Raw genomic sequence first — 20,374 nt, forward strand, 5'->3', positions numbered from 1 at the left:
CCAGTAACGTTGGAAACAATCAGGGCCATCAAGGTTACATTTTTTCTCATCAGAGAATAAAGCCTTTCAATGTCCCATGTTTGGTGCTCTCTTGGAAAGTCCAAACAGTCAGTTCTGTGGCGTTCAAGGAGACAAGGCCATTGAAGACGTTTTTTGTTTTTGAAGCCCTTCGGTGTCAGATGCCATCCGATGGTTAAGGGGCTGCAGTCGGCACCAGTTACGGCCTTAATTTGAGTAGAAGATCGGCCTATGTCTTCACAGACAGCCAATTGGATTCTCCAGCTCAGTGCTGGTGACATTTTTGGGGTCTTCCACTTGAGTTTTTTGTTCCATAACCCTCAAGATCATTTAAGAAATTCCAATGACTGTCTTACTGCGTCCCACCTCAGCAGCGATGGTGTGCTGCGAGACACCCCGTTTATGAGGTTCAACAACCCAACCACGTTTAAAAAGGGAAATATTTTGCCTTTGCTGTCAGATTGTCATGACAGTGTGACTACCTGACAGAAAATGACAATGAAGCCACATGTTTGCACAGATTTGGCTCTTTAAAGGCATGTGGTCTTAAACTTTTGATCAGCTGTAATCAGCCTGTTTTAGTTTCAGTGTTGTTTTCAATAAATTGCATGCTCAAAACAATGTTTTGTCTCACTCCCAATTCTTCTTGTTGCATGTTGAAGCTCTACTTGGAACCTTGTTAAGATCCAACCATGCAAAACATGATTTTTTTTGGCCATTTTTCCAAGTGGTCTTAAATTTTGATCGGGACTATATGCAAGGGCACTTGAAAATTATATCAAGCCATAAAATTTAAGGTGTATAATAAAGGTTACATGGACAACCTCATACAGGTTTAACACAGGATGAACCCATAAAGGTTATCAGTGTGGGTAAATAATTTCATTCAGTAAGCACTGGCTTACCAGAGACTGACGCAAGTGTTAAATAGGATTGGTTTGTCAATAGTGATGAGAGGGTGACTGACATGTGGTCCAGTCCATACACCTTTTTTCTTTAGTCATGATCACCTGCTGAGCCAAGTGTGGATTACAGCAGACTGACACCTGAATTCACACACACAAATGACATAACAAAGAAGAACAAGGACAAGTTTAGAAGCCAATACTTTCATCTTTATTAATCTTGTTCTCATTTTGTTTAAATAAATTTTTTTTTTTTATTTGTAAAATCTCAAAACGAAAACACTGAACAGGAGTGTTAAAGCCTGTCTTAATTTAAAACGAATACACAACAACAGAACATTAAAAACGTACGGTAACGCTTACTCTGCATCTGTAAACAACCCATCCCACCCCTCCCTCCCGCTCTACACAGTTTGATAAGATTTTGGCATGTCCATTTTTTTTTTCTCGACGCGTATGCCTTCAGCTCTTTGTGTCATTAAAATGTTCTTTTTTATTATTGCAGGTCGGACAATAAAAAAAGACAAGTCTGCTTTAAAAAAAAAGAAAAAAACAACTTCAAATGAGAGAGAAAAGCATTAGTGCGAATATTTCTTAACACACAGTCAGCAGTATACTGAATGCACTCAAAAACATTTTTGTATAGACCTTCTGTATAAGTAAGCAGCCTTGCCCACATTATGACAGGCATTAACATGCACACACATCATCCTCACATTCACGCACACGCGCACTCACGCATGACAACTGCGGTGGTTTAATCCACTTACTTGGTCTCAGTCTCACTCACGCTCAGTGTGTACGACACTACGCGTGCACACAGTATCAACACATGGAGAAATGCATCATAGCCTCAAACTGCCTGCAATTTAACATTTATCACTGCAACAGTAACAACCATGTTCAAGAGAGAATAACAGAGAAAAAGAGTGCGTGAGATACAACAGTAGGAGGTCAGCATTTTGAAAACAGAACAATGACATTTTTCAGTATTTTCACTGTTTAAAAATTAAAACCATACAAACAAAAACAAAACAGAAAACAAACTTAACATACACAGTAAGATACAGTTCTGCTGTCAATCAGAGCTGTTTGCATGTGTTTGGATTCGATCTCCATCTTTAAGGGGATGTGAATACAAACTGCACTTTAAACCTCACATCATGTAGTAGTTTTAAGTTCTTTTACGATGAAGGTAATGCTGTTTACAGTGCCTATCTGTCTGAAGGCTTCTCTGTATTTGGTGTGTGCATGTGTATGTAAATCTGCTGAAAAGTCACCTATTTACTAAGCACATTGCAATCCAGTCAAGTCTTTCAGACCAACTGACTTTTCATTCTTTTTTTTTTTTCAGGATTCAAGTCTAAGCAGTTGAAATCTTCATCTGTGGAAAAAAGGCTGTATACACATCTAACAGTCCCTGCATTTGTTTTATATAATAGCTTAAGTCTGGCCACGAGAATGTGTGTAAGCATGTCTCACATTTCTGCTTTGTGTGTGCACATAAATTTGCATACTACGTATACGTATGCACACGTGTGTATATGTGTAGTACATTTATATGCATACCATGTAATGCGTGTGTGTGTGTGTGTGTATGTGTATATGTGTGTGCGCGTGTGCCATAGTAAGTACATATGAATCCCAGTGTATGCTGTATCAGTGTGTCCAAACCTACACGTACAAATGGAAGCAGGGGGGGGAAAATCCTCAGATGGAATCGGTTCCTCCCCCCAGCAGGTCGCCGGGCAACAATCCAGCAGGGCTGTCCATTTGGTGCCTTTCCTCCATCTGCGGTGCCCCCCACAGGCTGCTGCTGGGGTATCCTGCAGTCATGCCTCCCCAAAGCCCAGACCTCCCAGACTCTACTCCCCCGACGCCTCCTCCCTCCCCAGCCCCGTTGGTGCTCCACTGGGAAAATATCCCCAGCCCGGGTCCTTGGGCTGAGGAGCTCTCTGAAGAACTACCTGTACCATCAAGACTCTGCCAGCCAGAGCCAGAGGACCTAACTCCAGCTAGAACTGCTGCTCCACTCTCTCCTCCACTGCCATTTCCGTTTCCACCCGAAGTTGCCCCCACAGCTGCCCGCTCGCTCCCCGGAGAACTTCCTCCACTGCTGGCCACCACAGTTGTGCCTGTTCCGGATGAACCCTGTGCCCCACCGGTCGCTGCCCCTCCTGAGCTGGCTCCCTCTGCCCCTCCGGCCTGGGAATGTGCAACATAGCGGGCAACTTCTTCTTCGCTCACAAACTCCGCCAGGATCGTGGTGTTGCCCAGGACACACCTGTTTAAGAAAGTTATAAGACAAGGTTCTTCAGGTCAGTATGTGCAGGGTTATCGTTTGCTTCACGCGGAGCAGTGAGGGTATAGGTAAACTTACATGTGCAGTGCACCCTGGGCCTTGGCTGCTTCCTGCCGGGTGCTGTAACGAATCAGAGCGGTGCCCTGGGTCAGGCCAAGGTGGAAGGTAAGCAGGGGGCCATGCTGCATACAGATAGTCCTCAGCGTGGAGCCATCAATCTACAGGGAAGAGGGAATAATTGTATAGATACCGTATAGGATTAGACTCTGGAGGGTGTTTGTCATATTTAGAAGGACCAATTTTGATGAAAAATCCATTACTGTGAAGAGATCCTTGATTTCTGAGGAACCCAAACATAACGTAAGACTTTGATTAGAAAAGATTACTGATAGTCACTTTGTTGCAATGGTAGAGGTAAAAGTAAGGAGTGAGGAGTTATATTACATCGACCAATGTCCTCAGCAGAACGCGTGGATGTGTGATGTAACGTTCATAGGGCAATTATCCACTATCTTGAGTGATCACTTATCGGGCCAGAGAAAGGTCAGGTAAGGAGGCCACACAACAACGATTATGTACATGAAAAACTGTGCACTAATGAATAATGTGAGTGGTAAGGTGTGGCTTTATGACATGTAATAAAGTTACATTTACAGTAAGATCTTCAAGTTGTGCAAGCCTGCACGGGAGATGTGAATAAATAAACTACTGAAAAACCAACTTTTCTAACAAGAACAAACTTGGTCTTACTCTGGAAAACACTTTAATTTCTATGATTTTCACAGAGGAAGTCGTGGAAGTGTCATTTATACAAGCTCTAATTGATTAAATGGCTCATCCAACTTGGCAATCAAATTACAGCTGGGTCATTCATGGGTCCGTGTAATTTGCATAGGACAGAGTGAAGGGGAATGCAAATGAATGAGAAAAGCAGTTTAAAGTGCCTAAACCCTGACCGATCTGTACATGTAGCTGTTAATATGGTCTAAGCATTTATGGCCATGATCAATTCTGTTGTGTCAAAGAGGTTTAACCCGTGAACACATGAAGTACTTAAGAAAATCAATTTTTAAAACTGAGGTCTTCAATGAACCATTCGAGGTAAAAACAAAAAACACTTTAAATAATTTGAATCGCATCTATAATTTTATCATAGCGTACATTATTCCTCATTACTATTTTATACTACACAAAGTCAATTGTGCACATTTTCATGTTGCATATGTAAACAGCTGTGGTTTAGATACCTGCCTAATGAGACAAAGATCCCTGGTTTGATCCCAGGAGACAAATCCCACTGGGATCATGTCAAGAGTGTTATTCAGTGTTTAAATAAAAAAAATAAAAAAATAAAAAAAACAACCCTGCCAAATCAAACAGACACCTGCTTTTAAATAAGGGAAGAGCTGAAAGTAGCTACACTGGCTTTGGGTATAGTACTGTATAGCTTCCAGGTTTCTTTTCTTACCAAACAAGTCTATACACTTCGTTTTTTTTTGTTGTTTTTTTTAAACAACCTATTCCTTCATCAACTCTCAAAACAAGTCTCAAATTAACAGGACCCTTTGTTGCACTCGTTTCTCTTCTTTGTTGTCTGCTTCACTGTGCACCTTTAAAGGTTGTGCAAAGATCACATTCATTTTATTAAACTGGATGATATAGTTCTGCTACTGATGGCAGGGAAAGCTCGTCCTGGTCTGACCACCAGCAGCAGTAGCACCGCTCTGCCTGTTAACGCCTTTATTGCAAAGCCAGAATAAGAATAAGGGGCGAACAAAGTAATGGCACAGTTACTCTCCTTTTGGAATATGTAATAAAAACCACAAATATATAAATTACACAAATTTTTTATATTAGAGTTTGATTATTACTGAATCATCATAATCAATTTTCCATGTGACTGCTTCACTGATTTTTAAGATTTTCCAGCTGTAGCTTGATCTGGGGGGGGGGTTCATTAATGCATCACAGACACCCCCCCCTCCCCTTTAAATTCCTTCTCTTATGTTTCACAAGAAAAGCTCATCCAAATTCCTTCAAGCTATTAACTTGTTGATCATTATTTTTTCACATAATTATATGAATGACGTGGCAATCATCAAACAAATGCATGAAGTGTGAGACACACTGCTCATACAACACGGTCCTGTTACGATTTTACATGACCCTTTCGCACAAGTTCAGTTTCTGAAGATGGCAGTAACTGCCTTGTTTAGTTGTTTCTCAGTGTTTGCTTCTCCTCCTCCTTACCTGAGGGGTCAGGTTGCTCAACAGCAACCAACAGCTGCCTCTGGAGGCTGCACCATCACTCCAAGCTGAGCCTATAAATTAGGGATAAAATGACAAATGTAAGATTTCTTTATTTACACTGACTTCATCCTCTACATCATAAACAGTTAAGCTATAAACTATGAAATAAGGTCCCTGTAGAGGTACCTTGCCCAAATCTTGACTCCTGATTAATCCCACCCCCTCCCCAGCTCCGGGCCAGCCGAGGGCCACCAGTACCCCATGGCGAGGGTGAGGCTTGCTTCTGATTGGTTAGGCCAGGAGGGGGGCGTGGCAGCTGGGAGCTGTTGCGACTGGTCTTCCACAACTTGTTCTGTCCAATGGGCTCTGGAGGCCAGCTGGGCTTGTAATCAGAGTACTTTCCTAAGAAGGAAAAGGTGAGTGGAAGAAAAAGGTGTAAAACAAAAGAACTCTTAACTTGTAAAATACAGTGCTAACACATGACAGAAACAATATAATGACGCTAATAAGACTAAGCATAAGTCAAAATGTAAACACAGTTTAACAATATCCACCAATCAAAAACCCACCTGTGCTGTGTGCATTGCTGAGGGGGCTGTCTGAGGCACTGTAGGGCCAGGCACCAGGTGAAGGCAGCGAGGTGTTGAGAGAAGGATTTGGCCCTACAAAACATTACAATATTATCTAAACACCACTACACTTCTGAAAAGTTTATACACAAAGTTCCATCACCACCCTGAATGCTGTGACTTTGTCATTGCCAAATCATTGTCTTTCATTTTATATTTAAAGTATAGTCTACCACCTCAAATTACCACCTTTGTTGTGAGAGAATTTTTATTTGCTTATTTTCTCCATTTTTTTCCTCTCATCTCTTCTACTATTAGTAGTCTTTCCTATTTTATACTATACAGGGTGAGACATTGTTTAAAGCACTAGTGCAGCTTCTTTTGTTGTATATAACAAATGCAGAACTAGGAACCTTAGGGGATGCAGCCACTATAACTTATACTGATTAAGAAAAAGCAGCAATATGCTTAAAATTGCTTTATCTGGTCCTGAGCTTGGCATAGCAGACAACTGCTACAAGAGAAACAGACAAAGTAAAAATGTCATTTTCAGATCCAAGTCCCTGTTTTTTGGGATTTTTTGTTTTTATTTGGTAGAAATCTGAGAAAGAGAGCCAAACTAACAGCTCTGTAGTAAGAATTAACACAAAAGAAATGCCTGCCATATAAAATAATCACCAGCTGACAGCTATAACAGTAAGTGGTGAAAAGATTTAGTACTTAGCCTTAATCCTCGTAGGGATGAGCTGCAGCCTTCAAAGGGGAACTTAGATTGTAATGCAGTCTATTAACAACTGCACCTTTAGTGATATAGCAGATTAGACGGCAGAATTTCAGATTCATGTTCATTCTCAAAATGACTAATCATTAGCACAGTGAGTCCCTGTAATCTATTCTGGGCTTTATTTGGGACAGAAGCAGAGTTCTTGTAACACAAATCTTAATACCAAAGCCAAAACCAACACCTATGCTCGTCAAAACTTCAAATACCTATGTTGTCTCGCAGTAACTGGTGGTCAGAGTCGTTGAGGCTTGGGGATCCTGGGGAGCCAAGAACACTACCAGGGGTCATATAGGGATCAGACTCTGGGTCTCCACTGTTCTGTATGCCCTTCCAGGGCACACCGGGCTGGAATTCTGTCATTACGGAGGAAAAAAACAAAAAACAAAACCCTGATTAACAAATATGCCGTGCAAAACAGTCCAACTTAATAACTGTGTGCCTGCAGGGTTTGTTAACTATGCTGGCTCCCAGTCTTCAACCTAAGTACTACACATACTGGATGGCCCCGGCATTAGAAGCAAATTAATTACTTTAGTTATTAAAATGAAAAACAGCTGTTTCGGTAAGTAGCAGACAAAAACAAACAAACAGAAAAAACCACTCACCTGGAGGCCAGCTTGATGTGGCAGATTTGTTCCCCATTTTACTACCAGGGGTCCGATGCCAGCTGTCTGCAGAGCCCTGAGGGGGAATCCCCAAACCATCACTTCCCAGCATTTCATACTGGGAATAAGGAGACCCTCCTCTAACCTTGACAGCACTGGGTAAAGGGCCTTTAAAAATGGGACATGACAGAGAAAGGAGGTCAGACAGACTGACATGAATATGTTTCGCAACATTTTGGTTCACAGCGGCTCATTCAGATACACTGTGAACAAAGACGATTACCAGACCAGTTGCTGATAGGAACAGACCATCTGTTTACCTACCGTTCTTGTGAATGGTTGAGTCGGGCGGAGAGGGAGCTGGAGAGTGTCCCTCCATCATCCATTTAAAGCGGGACTGCTGTCCTCCTAGATCCTTCATCCCTCCCATCATGGGACCGAGCTCCAGTCCTGACAGGTTACTTCCAGGAGTAAGCCCTGGCAAGATGAAAAAAAAAAGTGTCAGCTTTAATGAGCACATAATATTTTGATAGTCAGAGCCTTCAGCTTTCAGCATTTCTTCTTCACTCAATATTTACACACCACTCTGCATTTAACCATTGTTATTATTAATCTCTGGCTCTCTTCCACAGTGCGCCTTTTATCCCATCTCCCTCTCCACACCCACTACTGGTCACAGCAGATGGATTTGCCTTTCCAAGGCGATTGTTGGGATTTTCTGTCTATTATTGTGGGGTCTTCACCTTACAATATAAAGCGCCTTTAGGTGACTGTTGTGATATTTGGTGCTATAAAAAAATAAAATAAAACTGAATATTATGCAAATCCGGGGAGCGCTGAATTTACACCTAACCACAAGCACTCACCAGAGTACATCCCTGGTGTTTTGGTGTGAAGGTCTGATAAGGTTCCCCCAATTCCAGGATGTGGAACAGGGTCTACCATGGCCTGTTTGGATAGGCCTCCTCCCAGGTGAGAGGGGGACAGTTTGGAACTCCCTCCTGGTGCTGCTCCTCCAACTCCACCCTGCTGATGCTGTCTCTGTTGCTGCAGAATAGCCATAATCCTCGCCAGCTGACAAGATGAAATTAAAAAAAAAAAAAAAAAAAAAAGTACAATTGAATGGTCACCAATAATGTATATTTATATTACATAGTTTCACATATTCTAGTCTGACGTGACTGAAGCAAACACTAGTGTCACATCTGTCACCAAAGGTTAAAAATAAAGTGATGGTTCTGAACTACACCTTAGCTAATTAGCCTAACAGAACGTCTGAGCATTTCTGACCACATTTTACAGAGTACTATTTATAGTGTTGTTACTGCTCCGATGGCATTTTATTGGCATGCACGCTCACCTGCTGTGGGTCTGGCTGCTGCCTGAGAGGCTGAGGCTGAGGGAACTTCCTCTGGTTCTGCAGAAACTGCTGCTGCTGCTGCTGTTGCTGCTGCTGCTGCTGTTGTAGCAGGAACTGACAAGCCTGTGTGTTGGCGGACAAAAAACAAAACACAGCTGTTTTCTCAAACATTTTAATCCATTACAAAGTGACATTATTTAGTCTACATCTTCTGCTTCGACATCAATGTTTTCCACTATAAACTAATAAGAAAAACTACTGACAATGTTTTATTGCAATCAATCAATCGATGACGTATCATTCAGGCACTTACCAGATGGAACTGCTGCATGGGGGGGTAAATGTTGCTGAGCATTGCTAGCTGCTGTGGGGAAATCTGGGGAGGGAACACGCCTCCGCCAACCCCTCCGACACTTCCAACACCACCGACACCTCCTACTCCTCCAACTACACCACCCACACTTCCACCAGGAGAGGGCATCTGCTTCAGCATAGGACCCGGCACCTGCAAGCCACGAGAATTCACAAGTATATGGGTGCTGAAAGACACTCCGGGCAAAGCACGTTATGAGAAACAGGGACACTATCAGTAAGCCCTGCAGGTTTCCAGCAGTGCAGGATAAGCTGGAGCATCGAAACCAACCGCAAGAAATGTATGAAAGCCCTGTCAAAAACTGATAGTCAGTTTAAAAACATTTCAAATTGGTGTCACATTTACATGAGGCAGATTATGTGCCTGTATCACATCTGCTAGTGCATACTGCAGTGACTCTGCACGCTGTAGGCAGGCAGCTTCTAGTTCGATAAAACTGAAATTTTTATAGTCTGTGATTGCAGAATATGACTAAATATTAGTTGGCGACGCCATTATAATTACTTTAAGTGGTGGGAGTACAGGGAGTGCAGAATTATTAGGCAAGTTGTATTTTTGAGGAATAATTGTATTATTGAACAACAACCATGTTCTCAATGAACCCAAAAAACTCATTAATATCAAAGCTGAATGTTTTTGGAAGTAGTTTTTAGTTTGTTTTTAGTTTTAGCTATTTTAGGGGGATATCTGTGTGTGCAGGTGACTATTACTGTGCATAATTATTAGGCAACTTAACAAAAAATAAATATATACCCATTTCAATTATTTATTTTTACCAGTGAAACCAATATAACATCTCCACATTCACAAATATACATTTCTGACATTCAAAAACAAAACAAATCAGCGACCAATATAGCCACCTTTCTTTGCAAGGACACTCAAAAGCCTGCCATCCATGGATTCTGTCAGTGTTTTGATCTGTTCACCATCAACATTGCGTGCAGCAGCAACCACAGCCTCCCAGACACTGTTCAGAGAGGTGTACTGTTTTCCCTCCTTGTAAATCTCACATTTGATGATGGACCACAGGTTCTCAACGGGGTTCAGATCAGGTGAACAAGGTGGCCATGTCATTAGTTTTTCTTCTTTTATACCCTTTCTTGCCAGCCACGCTGTGGAGTACTTGGACGCGTGTGATGGAGCATTGTCCTGCATGAAAATCATGTTTTTCTTGAAGGATGCAGACTTCTTCCTGTACCACTGCTTGAAGAAGGTGTCTTCCAGAAACTGGCAGTAGGACTGGGAGTTGAGCTTGACTCCATCCTCAACCCGAAAAGGCCCCACAAGCTCATCTTTGATGATACCAGCCCAAACCAGTACTCCACCTCCACCTTGCTGGCGTCTGAGTCGGACTGGAGCTCTCTGCCCTTTACCAATCCAGCCACGGGCCCATCCATCTGGCCCATCAAGACTCACTCTCATTTCATCAGTCCATAAAACCTTAGAAAAACCAGTCTTGAGATATTTCTTGGCCCAGTCTTGACGTTTCAGCTTGTGTGTCTTGTTCAGTGGTGGTCGTCTTTCAGCCTTTCTTACCTTGGCCATGTCTCTGAGTATTGCACACCTTGTGCTTTTGGGCACTCCAGTGATGTTGCAGCTCTGAAATATGGCCAAACTGGTGGCAAGTGGCATCTTGGCAGCTGCACGCTTGACTTTTCTCAGTTCATGGGCAGTTATTTTGCGCCTTGGTTTTTCCACACGCTTCTTGCGACCCTGTTGACTATTTTGAATGAAACGCTTGATTGTTCGATGATCACGCTTCAGAGGCTTTGCAATTTTGAGATTGCTGCATCCCTCTGCAAGATATCTCACTATTTTTGACTTTTGTGCCTGTCAAGTCCTTCTTTTGACCCATTTTGCCAAAGGAAAGGAAGTTGCCTAATAATTATGCACACCTGATATACGGTGTTGATGTCATTAGACCACACCCCTTCTCATTACAGAGATGCACATCACCTAATATGCTTAATTGGTAGTAGGCTTTCGAGCCTATACAGCTTGGAGTAAGACAACATGCATGAAGAGGATGATGTGGACAAAATACTCATTTGCCTAATAATTCTGCACTCCCTGTAGTCAGTAAAATAACCAAGCTAAAGTTTAATTAGTTGTTAAAAATAATATAACTATATTATATATAATTGAATATTAACTAACCAACTGTAATGCTATAATTTGTTTATGTCATGTATAGTGAAAATCAATTGTTTTCTTTACTTAGTGTCACGTACAGGTTTCAGTTACCTTCATAAAATTGGCACAAAGTTTAATGGACTATGTTATTATATATATTTAATAATTATGTATAAACTCTTCTCAAAAAACTTGTGAGACCGCCAGATGTGTGAGGTTAGATGACCTTGATGACCCAATGCTCTGCATTTGTATAAGATATCCAATATACCAAAAAAACAAACCAAAACCTTGTACAAACAGCTTCATCATAATTAATAACATCACAGTAGGAAACAAACCTGAGCAGACAGGAACGGATGAGGCACTTGTGCACGTAACCCCTGGGAGGGGTTCATCGAATGCATGCCAGGCTGGTGCATCCCTCGAGGCTGAGACATCCCTCCACCACCACTGACAAACACTCCGTGGCCACCCATCTGGAAGAGAATAGAAACAATTTACAACTAAAGCCAGGGCTCTCAAAGTGTGGCCAGTGGAGGCCCTTGGTAATATTCTGTGCAGTCCCTGAGCACAGCAAGAGAAAACGAAGCATCCACAGTTCATATCATCCTATCTTTAAAAGGAAAGGAGCATTTCTCTTCAATTTCAGCTCCATGGTTCTACCTGCCATAATTGATTAAATCTTCATAGCACTGATAAAGCTTGCCAAAGTGTAAAGTGCCACTTTACATCTAAAAACTTTCCAGCTTCCTTAATTGGTCATTAAAACCCTTACTTTATTTGTGGTAATATTTTATAACACTCAGTCGATACTGTGAGTACTAAAGTTCAAATTATTCAAACTGACAGCTACCTTTGAAAAACGCAAGGTTCTTATAATAATTAAAGACTACTTAACACTCCCAACACACCTTTTCACCATAGGGCCCCATGTCAACAGGGCCCATATCTTTGGAACTAGGCATGCGGTAACCACCTCCACCTCTTCCTCCCCTCCGCATTTCTCCATTATAGTCAGTTATTCCTCTCTTGTCTCCTTCCATTTTTTTGTCGACACCTGGATCATCCTAGAGAAAGGTAGAAAAAAAGAAAAGAAAAGTGACCTCACTCTTTAGTAGTACAGTGATAGCACCCTCACTGATAATGTAACCATTATAACAACATTAGTGATAGAGGGGAAAACAAAATCATATCAAATCATACAGCAGCAATGGCACTAAATACATGAAAGCTAGAAATCCATCCACTCTCTTCCCTTATCTAATTCAGAGTCGGGGTGGGTGGAGCCTGTCCCAGCTGTCTTAGGGCAAGAGGCGGGTTACACCCTGGACAGGTCACCAGTCTGTCGCAGGACTAACACACAGACAACCATTCGCACTCACATTCACACCTATGGGCAATTTAGAATTACCAATTAACTGAACTCCACTAATTGCATGTCTTTAGACTGTGAGAGGAGAGCTAAAAAAATGTTTTTTTTAAATAATTATCTTATTCGTATCTTACCAGAATGCCCATATTTGAAAACTGGCGTGACACTGGGTTCATCCAACTGTCCCCTCCTCCAGCCTTTAAGGAAAAAAAAAATCCAAACATTACCCTTTAAGTGCTAAACAAAAATCAAAGTGTTTTGTTGCAGTACAATGAACTTCAATTGGTAGTTTATAGCCGTTTGTGTGTCCTTGAATCTTTCTTCCTCACCTTCATGTTTCCTCTTTTCCCCCCATGTGTCTGACCCCAGCCTCCAGAGTTGAAGGAAGAACTGCTTCCCTGTGAGCCTGTGCTGTTCCAGGCTCCGCCACCACCATCTTCTTCCTCATCCCAGCTTGGATGACGGGAAGCTGAAATAGAGTCTCCTTTTCCAATCCAGTTTTCAATAGACTTGGCACCTGCAGTGAAAACAAAACAGATGGTTATGATAAAGTCAGCTGTTTCTCTATTTGGGGATTGTGGACTTAACATTCATGAAGCCTAGTCATACTAAGAAGTGCAATGTTGCTAAATGTCTGATATGTGGTTCTGAGGCATCATCAACACATGAAAAACAAAATGCTGTTTTTGTTGTGTTTTTTTTTAAATCCTTACCAGGTTTACCAGGGTTGGGTGAAGGATTCCCCCAGCCAGAAGCTTTACCAGGTTCATCTGGATCACCCCAACCTGATGTTGCATCTGAAGCCTGACCCCAAGCTGCCGTACCATTATCCACAGTTTGTACACCTCCTCCCCACATGCCTGCACCTTGATAAAATTAGACATTGTTGTTTAGAAGAAAGTACTACGTAAAAGAAGCTTAATCGTTTATGATTTTAATAGCAAATGTCCATAAGGTTGTTAACAAGGCTGACACTGAAATAAAAGCTTTTTCTTACCCATGGCGCCATTGCCAGGAGTTGTGCTGCTGGACTGCATCCCCTGTTGTCTTCTAGGTGGTTGTTGCTGCATGGATGGTGGTGGGGCCTGCTGACTGTGGCTCTGGCCTGGAATTGCACTGTTCTTGTCCCACAAGTTCACGTTCTTGGTGTTGTAGCGGTTTGGGTCTCCCCAGGCTGATGTGCCATCGTCGATTTCCATTTTGCGGCTGATGGACTGAGGGGAGGGCTCTTCCCAGCCGCTGGGTTCTAGGGTGTCACTACTGCCACCTCCGGAGATTTGGGGAATCGGGCCAGAGGTCCAGCCTGAACTTTGGTTCTGATTCTTGGAAGGTGGACCTCCACCTCCAACATTTGGCCGGCTGTTCCACCCTCCTTGTATGGGACCTCCTGGTGGTTGCTGACCCTGTGATTGGTGCTGCTGCTGATTTGGGGCTTTCATTGGTGTCGCTTGGCTGTTTGGTATCTGTGCTGCTGCTGTATGGGGCTTTGTACTCCCCCAGTCCGGGTGGGATTTGACGCCACCCCCATCTCCCCATCCTCCTCGCTGAGACCCTCCTTCATCCGATGCACCCCAGGAAGATCCCTCATCAGAGTTGCTCCCACCTCTACTTCGCCCATCTCCCCACCCACCTCCAGGTGTAGAATCTCTCTGTCTCCAGTCTCCTCCCCCCCAACCACTTGTCTCCCCTCTTCCACCTCCTTTCCACCCCCCTGTTCCTTTATTTTCTGGACCATCTTTCCACCCACTACCCTGTTCTCCTATGTCTCTCCAGTTACCTCCTCTTTGATCCCCCCATTGTTGTTCTTCAGCCCCCCATGTTTTGCCCTGGCTTTCAGGTGGGAGATCACCCCAGCCTCCAGCTGCCTTCTCCTGGCTGCCCTCTAGATCTTCTTCTGGTGATCCCAGCTTCCTTATAGTGCTACTTGGCATATGAGGACCACAGGTGGACTGTGTAGCGCCACCATCCCAGCCATCCCTTACTGTAGAGTTCAGGCTGGTTGCATGGCTGCCACCAGATGTATCATTAGTTACTGAACCAGTGTTAGATGGGTACCTAGGACTGCGACTAGTGGTAGTGTTCATGGTTGCTGATGAAAACGCAGAGGAAGATGAAGTGTTTCTTTCATTTCTGTTTCCGACTCCTGATGAGGTGTCCAGGTCCCAGGCCACATTCTGTCGAATCTGGGTCTGCCCCCAGCCCGTGTTTGACAGAACCTTGGGGTCCAGGTCAGGCCGATTGAGCAAGCTAAGTAAGGCCACTTCAGCATTGGAGGTCTGATGGGAGTGGTGGTGCCCAGATGAGGAATGCTCTTGTTTCTGTTCGCTACCACTCCCTCCTCCACCACTTCCAGCTATGGATCCTCCTCCACTAGAGGATGGTCCTTCACCTCCAGTGCCTCCACCCCATTCCATAACTGCCCCGTCCCCAGTATCAATCCCTTTCTGATTGTCCCAAGCTTTTGTCATAGTTGCAAACTTTGGTGAGGAAGAATCCTCCAAACTGCTGCCAACAACACCAAGGCTGCCTGCACTACTGCTGATGCTGCTCCCCTCTTCTCCTCTTCCACTGGCTATTGCTAAATTACTTGAACTTGCACTTCCTGCAGTTTCACCCCACTCTGCATCTGAACTGCTTCCTTCCCACGGTCCCTGAGATACCACTGGGGTAGTTGAACCACCACCATTTCTCCTGCCCCACCCTGTCTTGTTACCTGGGGTACCAGAGCCCCAAACATTCCCTTCCTGCCCCTGAGCTCCAGTCCCTCCTCCACCCCACCCATCTGCTTGTGAGGCCCCTGCACTGAGGTCAGTGGACACTGGGGGTATGGATCTCCAAGAAGAGCTGGCAGAGGAGGAAGACGTAGAGCCAGAAAGATTACTGTTCCCTTCTCCTTCACTAGCAGCCCCACAATCCCCCTCACTGCCACCTTCTTGATTTGGTCCTGCTTCTCGTGCCGCCCCGCCTGAACCCAGCTCCTGTCCTGGGTTTCCTAAGTGCTGCTGCTGCTGTTCTCCACTCCTGGCACCTGCAGCTGTTTCAGTGTGCTGCTGATAAAGATCAGTTTGATTCACAGATGAAAAAGTGTGAGTGGTGATGAGGGTGGTGTTGGCGGAACATGAGGAAGATGAAGTAACGGATGAGTGTAGTGGAGCACTGTCCCCAGCCGAAGTTGATGTCCCACTCTGCACCAGGGCGGGCCAAGCGGAGGGGTTCATGTCAGGGTTGAAATTGGCACCAGGGACACTGCTGCTGCTGCCACCTACAGGGCTCTCCTGAGGGCTAGGAAGAAGATGGGAGACTTTGGAATTGTAAAATGCTGCTAATCCTAGCCCCGCATCCACCTGAGATGAGGTGGGAGAGACCCATACACCACTGCCGCCACCACCACCACCACCACCACCACCACCACCACTTGACTGAACACATTCGTTTAGTGAGGAAGTGGAGGATAGAGGAGAAGAACGAGGGGGGGAAGGATTGTCCATGTTCCCTGCTCCTCCCTTCTGCTGGATGCTTATCTCACTCCATGAGGCACTACTGTTGTTGTTTCCGGGGCAGTCCTGCACCCCTCCTCCAGCCCCATCGGAACTCACTTTGGCCCCCCCTATAATGGTAGGCCAGTCCTCCAGGTCAGTCCCATCCACAAACACCTTCCCGCAGCCCTGAGAAGAGGACTGGCTGCCAGAGCCTGCCCCCCATGTGGAATTTGCATAAGTTGAAGTAGTAGTAGTAGAAGACGACGGAGCAGCGACACATAATGAGGATGAGGAGGAGTTTGGGGGTGAAGGGGAGGATGAACCCAGGTTGGAATCTACGGAAAAAAATTGCAAACCTTTATTTAATCATGAACAACACTCAAAACTTTCAGAGTTTACTACATGTTGCTAACACTACCTGACTAATTAGAACAGCGAACGCATATCACTACTTTATAATTAATAAATTAATTGTAAAGGCCACTGATTGATTCTCTCCATTGCGTTATCTGTAAAATTTTACCTTAAAAGAAAGTTTCTGTTCTAATGTAGGACAAGACTACTACTGTGTTACTGGACTACCTATTAAACTTGATCGTATGTTCTGAAACATTAACCCACCTGTGCCTCCAGCTGTGTTTGCATTGGGGTTATCTGCTCCCTGTGAGGGAAGAGGTGGGGCGGCCCCCCAGCCGCTGCCTCCTTCAGCCCCTCCAGAGCCCCCCTCACCTCCACCCAGCAGCATGGAGGACAGCGGTGGCTGGCCCCTCTTCAGTAGCACTTTGTGGTCCTGCTGGCAGCGAAATCTTGGTGGAACCTCGCGAGACATGTATCGCTGCTGCTGGGTGGTCTGACTTCCAGAGGGTGAGGTGGAGGGCTGTCCGTTGGCCACAGCAGTCCGCTGCTTTGCATTGTTCCCACCACCAGGAGGAACTTGGGCAGAACCCCCAGCTGCACCAGGACTGGGGGATGAGGGGGCAACAGGGCCAGGGCTGGGGGACACTGAGCCTGGGGTGACAGGTGGCTGGGAACAGGAGGGCTTGGCTGATTCTGGCACTGGCAGACACACAAATGAGAGAAACCATCACTCTGTAGGTGCGTTACTCAATTTATGATTAGTTTAATAACATTCACTATGGGTCTAACATATGTATGCATGTGCATAACCACATCCAACAAATTCCGTACGTCGTTACCTCATACTGAAGTTCATTACAGCATATTTAAGAAGAAGAAACAATGTCATTAAACTGACATGTGGAATACTCAGTGATGGAGGAAGGAAGAGTGACATGAAGAACACATACCTTTGATTTTTTGTTCTGGCACCTAAAAAAGAAGAAAGAAAGAAAAGAAACTGAGATGTAAAGCAGGAGATAATTAGATTTTTTTTAATGCAAAAAAAAAAAAAAGGTTTGCATTCATGTGACTACCTACGTCCACAGGGGACATTCCATATAAAATACCCATCTGAGAATCTCAGATTTTTGTTCAGTACCTTAAGTTTATTTATGGAAGATATGGGAGATTCTGCCACAATACTCTCAAACTTTTATGAGGTAAAGGCCCTTGAAATAAATAACTTTTGATTTTTATTTTAGAGTGTTATTTTCCAGCCTTTTTTAGTCCTCTACAATACAGGAAGCTGGCCATGTGTGCACAATAAAGCAAACTGCAATTTTACATCTGCTTCAAGTGTCACAATCTAAAGCCAAAATCTCATTTCTGGTCGACTCGACATTTTTCTATAACCAGCATTAACAAAAAAAATATAATGGGATATAATAGCTTCACTAGCAAATCTTTACCAATTCAATGTCTATGACACAAAGGAAGAAAAACAATCGTTTGGCATGCTTGGTTTTTGGGAGGGGGTTTATTTCTTTGTGTGTTTTTTTTTTAATCTTTTTTATCTAAACAGGGCATTTCGGCTAAACTTTCAAGAGTCATACCAATGTGTGGGATAGGCAGCTTGTCAAGTTACAGCATGTTAAAGCAATTTCAGCTCTGAAAATTTCAAATGATGTTATTAGGGCTCAAAAATCTGGCAAATAAAATGTAAATTTTATCAACTCCTGTTCAACACAAACAGTTAGTGATACAGAAACAGACTGTCTGCAAACTAGACAGAGCACAGCTTACCTTCTGAGAGGTTTCCCTTTTCTTTTTATCTTCTTTCTTCTTTTTCTTGTCTTCCATGAACTACTGTTCCCCTTCTTGATTCTCCTGTCTGAAAAGAGAAATATACATGTTCACTTATTTTTCTAACTAAAGCCTCAATGAATTTGGCTTGTTGCTTAAAAAGAGAGCATACCATTGTTTCACACACATAAATTCTGGCTCGAAATTTATAACATGCTATCACGAGATCACCGCCAAGTGTACTCCTACACAGTCAGTGTTGTAAGAACTGTAACGTTAACCAGAAGCAGACAGCTTGACAACAGCCCTTGGTAGTCTTGTTTCTCACTGCATAATTCATTAACCAGCAAGCAACTGCAATTCAACCAGTGGACAAACAGAGCAGCAGCCAAACAAACATATGACTTTATAGTCTACAGCATTTCTGGGAAAAAAGGGAAAAAAAACTGGGATTTTTTTCAGGCAGTAAAGTAGGAAGTAAAATGGCTGCAATGACCCAAAGGGTACAAAAGAAAAAGAAATAGCGACCTGTCCACTGTTATGAAGGAGACACTTGTTTATGACCTCCCCACCATGCCAGAAGTAAACAAATGACATATGCAAACGCACAGCTCGCATCTAACAACAAAACAGATGACATTAAAATAGCAAAAACGGCCACAGAGGGAAACATAAAGGGATCCCAGCTTCTACAGAGCTGTTAATGTGACTAGGCCAAGTAATTCTGTTAGCCAAGCTGTTGATAATTAGCCCCACGACACAAGACGCTACTGAATGCTAACCCGACAAGTTACAGCCGTGACCCTTCACTGTTTAATGCCGCTCGCTGACATTACAGGTAATGATGAGAAGCACAGCCGGATATCTGCGCAGTACTGGGAGCAAACAACCTGCACCTCATGTAAATATAACAGGTCGGTAGGGAACAGACCTGCAGTCACGAAGGGGCACCGGGAGAGCAACTGGCTAATGGTAGCGGGTTTTAAAGCAGCTAGGCAGGTGAGCTCTCGCGCTTTGACCCGAGAGCCCGGGCTCGCGGCGGTGAGCTGTCACAGAGGAAGGTGCCTCTGTGGCTCCGCGCGATCGTAACCTGAGCGAAGTTGACTGCTGAGAATGAGGCACGTCAGGCCCATTATCTCCACACGCTGCCCCCTCCTTTTACACGGTTTATTCTTGTAATTCGTAACGTCACGGCGGGCGCAAAACCCAGGACTAACATGTCAGCGAATACACCGAAAACCAGTCCGTAGCAAGGGGTCGACAGGGCCAAAACACACGACGAACCTGTGACGTTTCCCCAGCTTTTCAACGCCTAATAAGCGAGCCTATTCCAAAAACCGAGAAACCTCGAAGGCTCGCCGTGTGAGTGAATAAATACTTCGCGTTGCTACTCGGTACTTCTGTTGTGTGAAGGCCAAACGTCCGTGTTTTAGTACTCACCTCGGGAATCACGCAGGACATAAAGTGCTTCTGTGCAAAAATTCTTGCAAACCTACCGCTAGCAGGTTAGCAAGGTAGCTACCCTAGCGAGCTAGTTCTTCGAGGCTTTCAAGGCTAAATTGAATAAGAAATGACATCACCGAAAGGCGAAATGTTAATCGTAGAAAAACTGAAGAAAGGCGAGTATCCTTTTTTGCGCGACTGTAGCTCTCAAGCTGTAAACAAAACATGCATAACCCCTTGATTACTGTCAGACGCTCTGTGATCGGTTAGTTTACTATCGGCCATTTTGCTTCTGTGTGGAGGTTTTTAGGCAGCGTATTATATCACCAGGCTCGTTGTTGATCAGAGAGGGGAGGAGGAGCAGGGCTCGCGCCTACACTGTCCACCAGAGGGCGCTTTAACTCTGGAACATGATAACTCTGGAACATGACGTCATGCATAAATAAGTAAACAAATGTGCTGAAAAAACAACAACACAACACAGCAAGCGCCTCCCACCCCCACCCCCTTTTCCATGTTTGACATTTAATTAGTTTAGATAAAATAATAAATGTGCTCAGATGTAAGTATTTAATAATTACTTAATTAATACTGTAATAGGATATTGTACAGGATATGGTACTATTTGGAGCT

At 43.9% G+C, this 20,374-nt stretch overlaps 1 protein-coding gene across 2 annotated transcripts; it reads right to left on the reverse strand.

The window, feature by feature from the left end:
• Positions 1-1,111: 1,111 nt before the first annotated feature.
• LOC146389044 (trinucleotide repeat-containing gene 6B protein-like) lies at positions 1,112-20,060 on the reverse strand. Of its 2 annotated transcripts, none has more exons than XM_084926679.1 (21): positions 19,739-20,060; positions 18,299-18,386; positions 17,464-17,485; positions 16,778-17,212; positions 13,675-16,491; positions 13,391-13,537; positions 13,007-13,194; positions 12,812-12,874; positions 12,217-12,372; positions 11,644-11,781; positions 9,107-9,298; positions 8,794-8,916; positions 8,300-8,507; positions 7,758-7,910; positions 7,434-7,601; positions 7,035-7,181; positions 6,045-6,137; positions 5,662-5,877; positions 5,476-5,546; positions 3,304-3,443; positions 1,112-3,207 (listed from the first exon to the last, which is right to left on the reverse strand). In XM_084926679.1, exons 2-21 carry the CDS (start codon positions 18,353-18,355, stop codon positions 2,634-2,636), a joined length of 6,108 nt encoding a protein of 2,035 aa, XP_084782805.1. In that variant the 5' UTR covers positions 18,356-18,386; positions 19,739-20,060; the 3' UTR covers positions 1,112-2,633. The 2 variants fall into 2 exon arrangements, with proteins under 2 accessions (XP_084782805.1, XP_084782804.1); XM_084926678.1 differs by having other exon boundaries at positions 13,391-13,543.
• Positions 20,061-20,374: the final 314 nt, after the last annotated feature.

This window comes from Perissodus microlepis, chromosome 4 (assembly GCF_051167445.1).
Source record: "Perissodus microlepis isolate ML-2025 ecotype Zambia chromosome 4, ASM5116744v1, whole genome shotgun sequence".
Classification (NCBI taxonomy): Eukaryota; Metazoa; Chordata; class Actinopteri; order Cichliformes; family Cichlidae; genus Perissodus; species Perissodus microlepis.

Bases quoted from the DNA above. Each gene is read 5' to 3' on its own strand.
- LOC146389044 (XM_084926678.1), bottom strand. From the start codon at position 18,355: ATGGAAGACAAGAAAAAGAAGAAAGAAGATAAAAAGAAAAGGGAAACC. The intron at 7,182-7,433 runs GTGAGTGGTTTT...CCGTAATGACAG, and splicing joins CACATCAAGCTGGCCTCCAG to AATTCCAGCCCGGTGTGCCC. The intron at 3,208-3,303 runs GTAAGTTTACCT...TTTCTTAAACAG, and splicing joins GCCCAGGGTGCACTGCACAT to GTGTGTCCTGGGCAACACCA.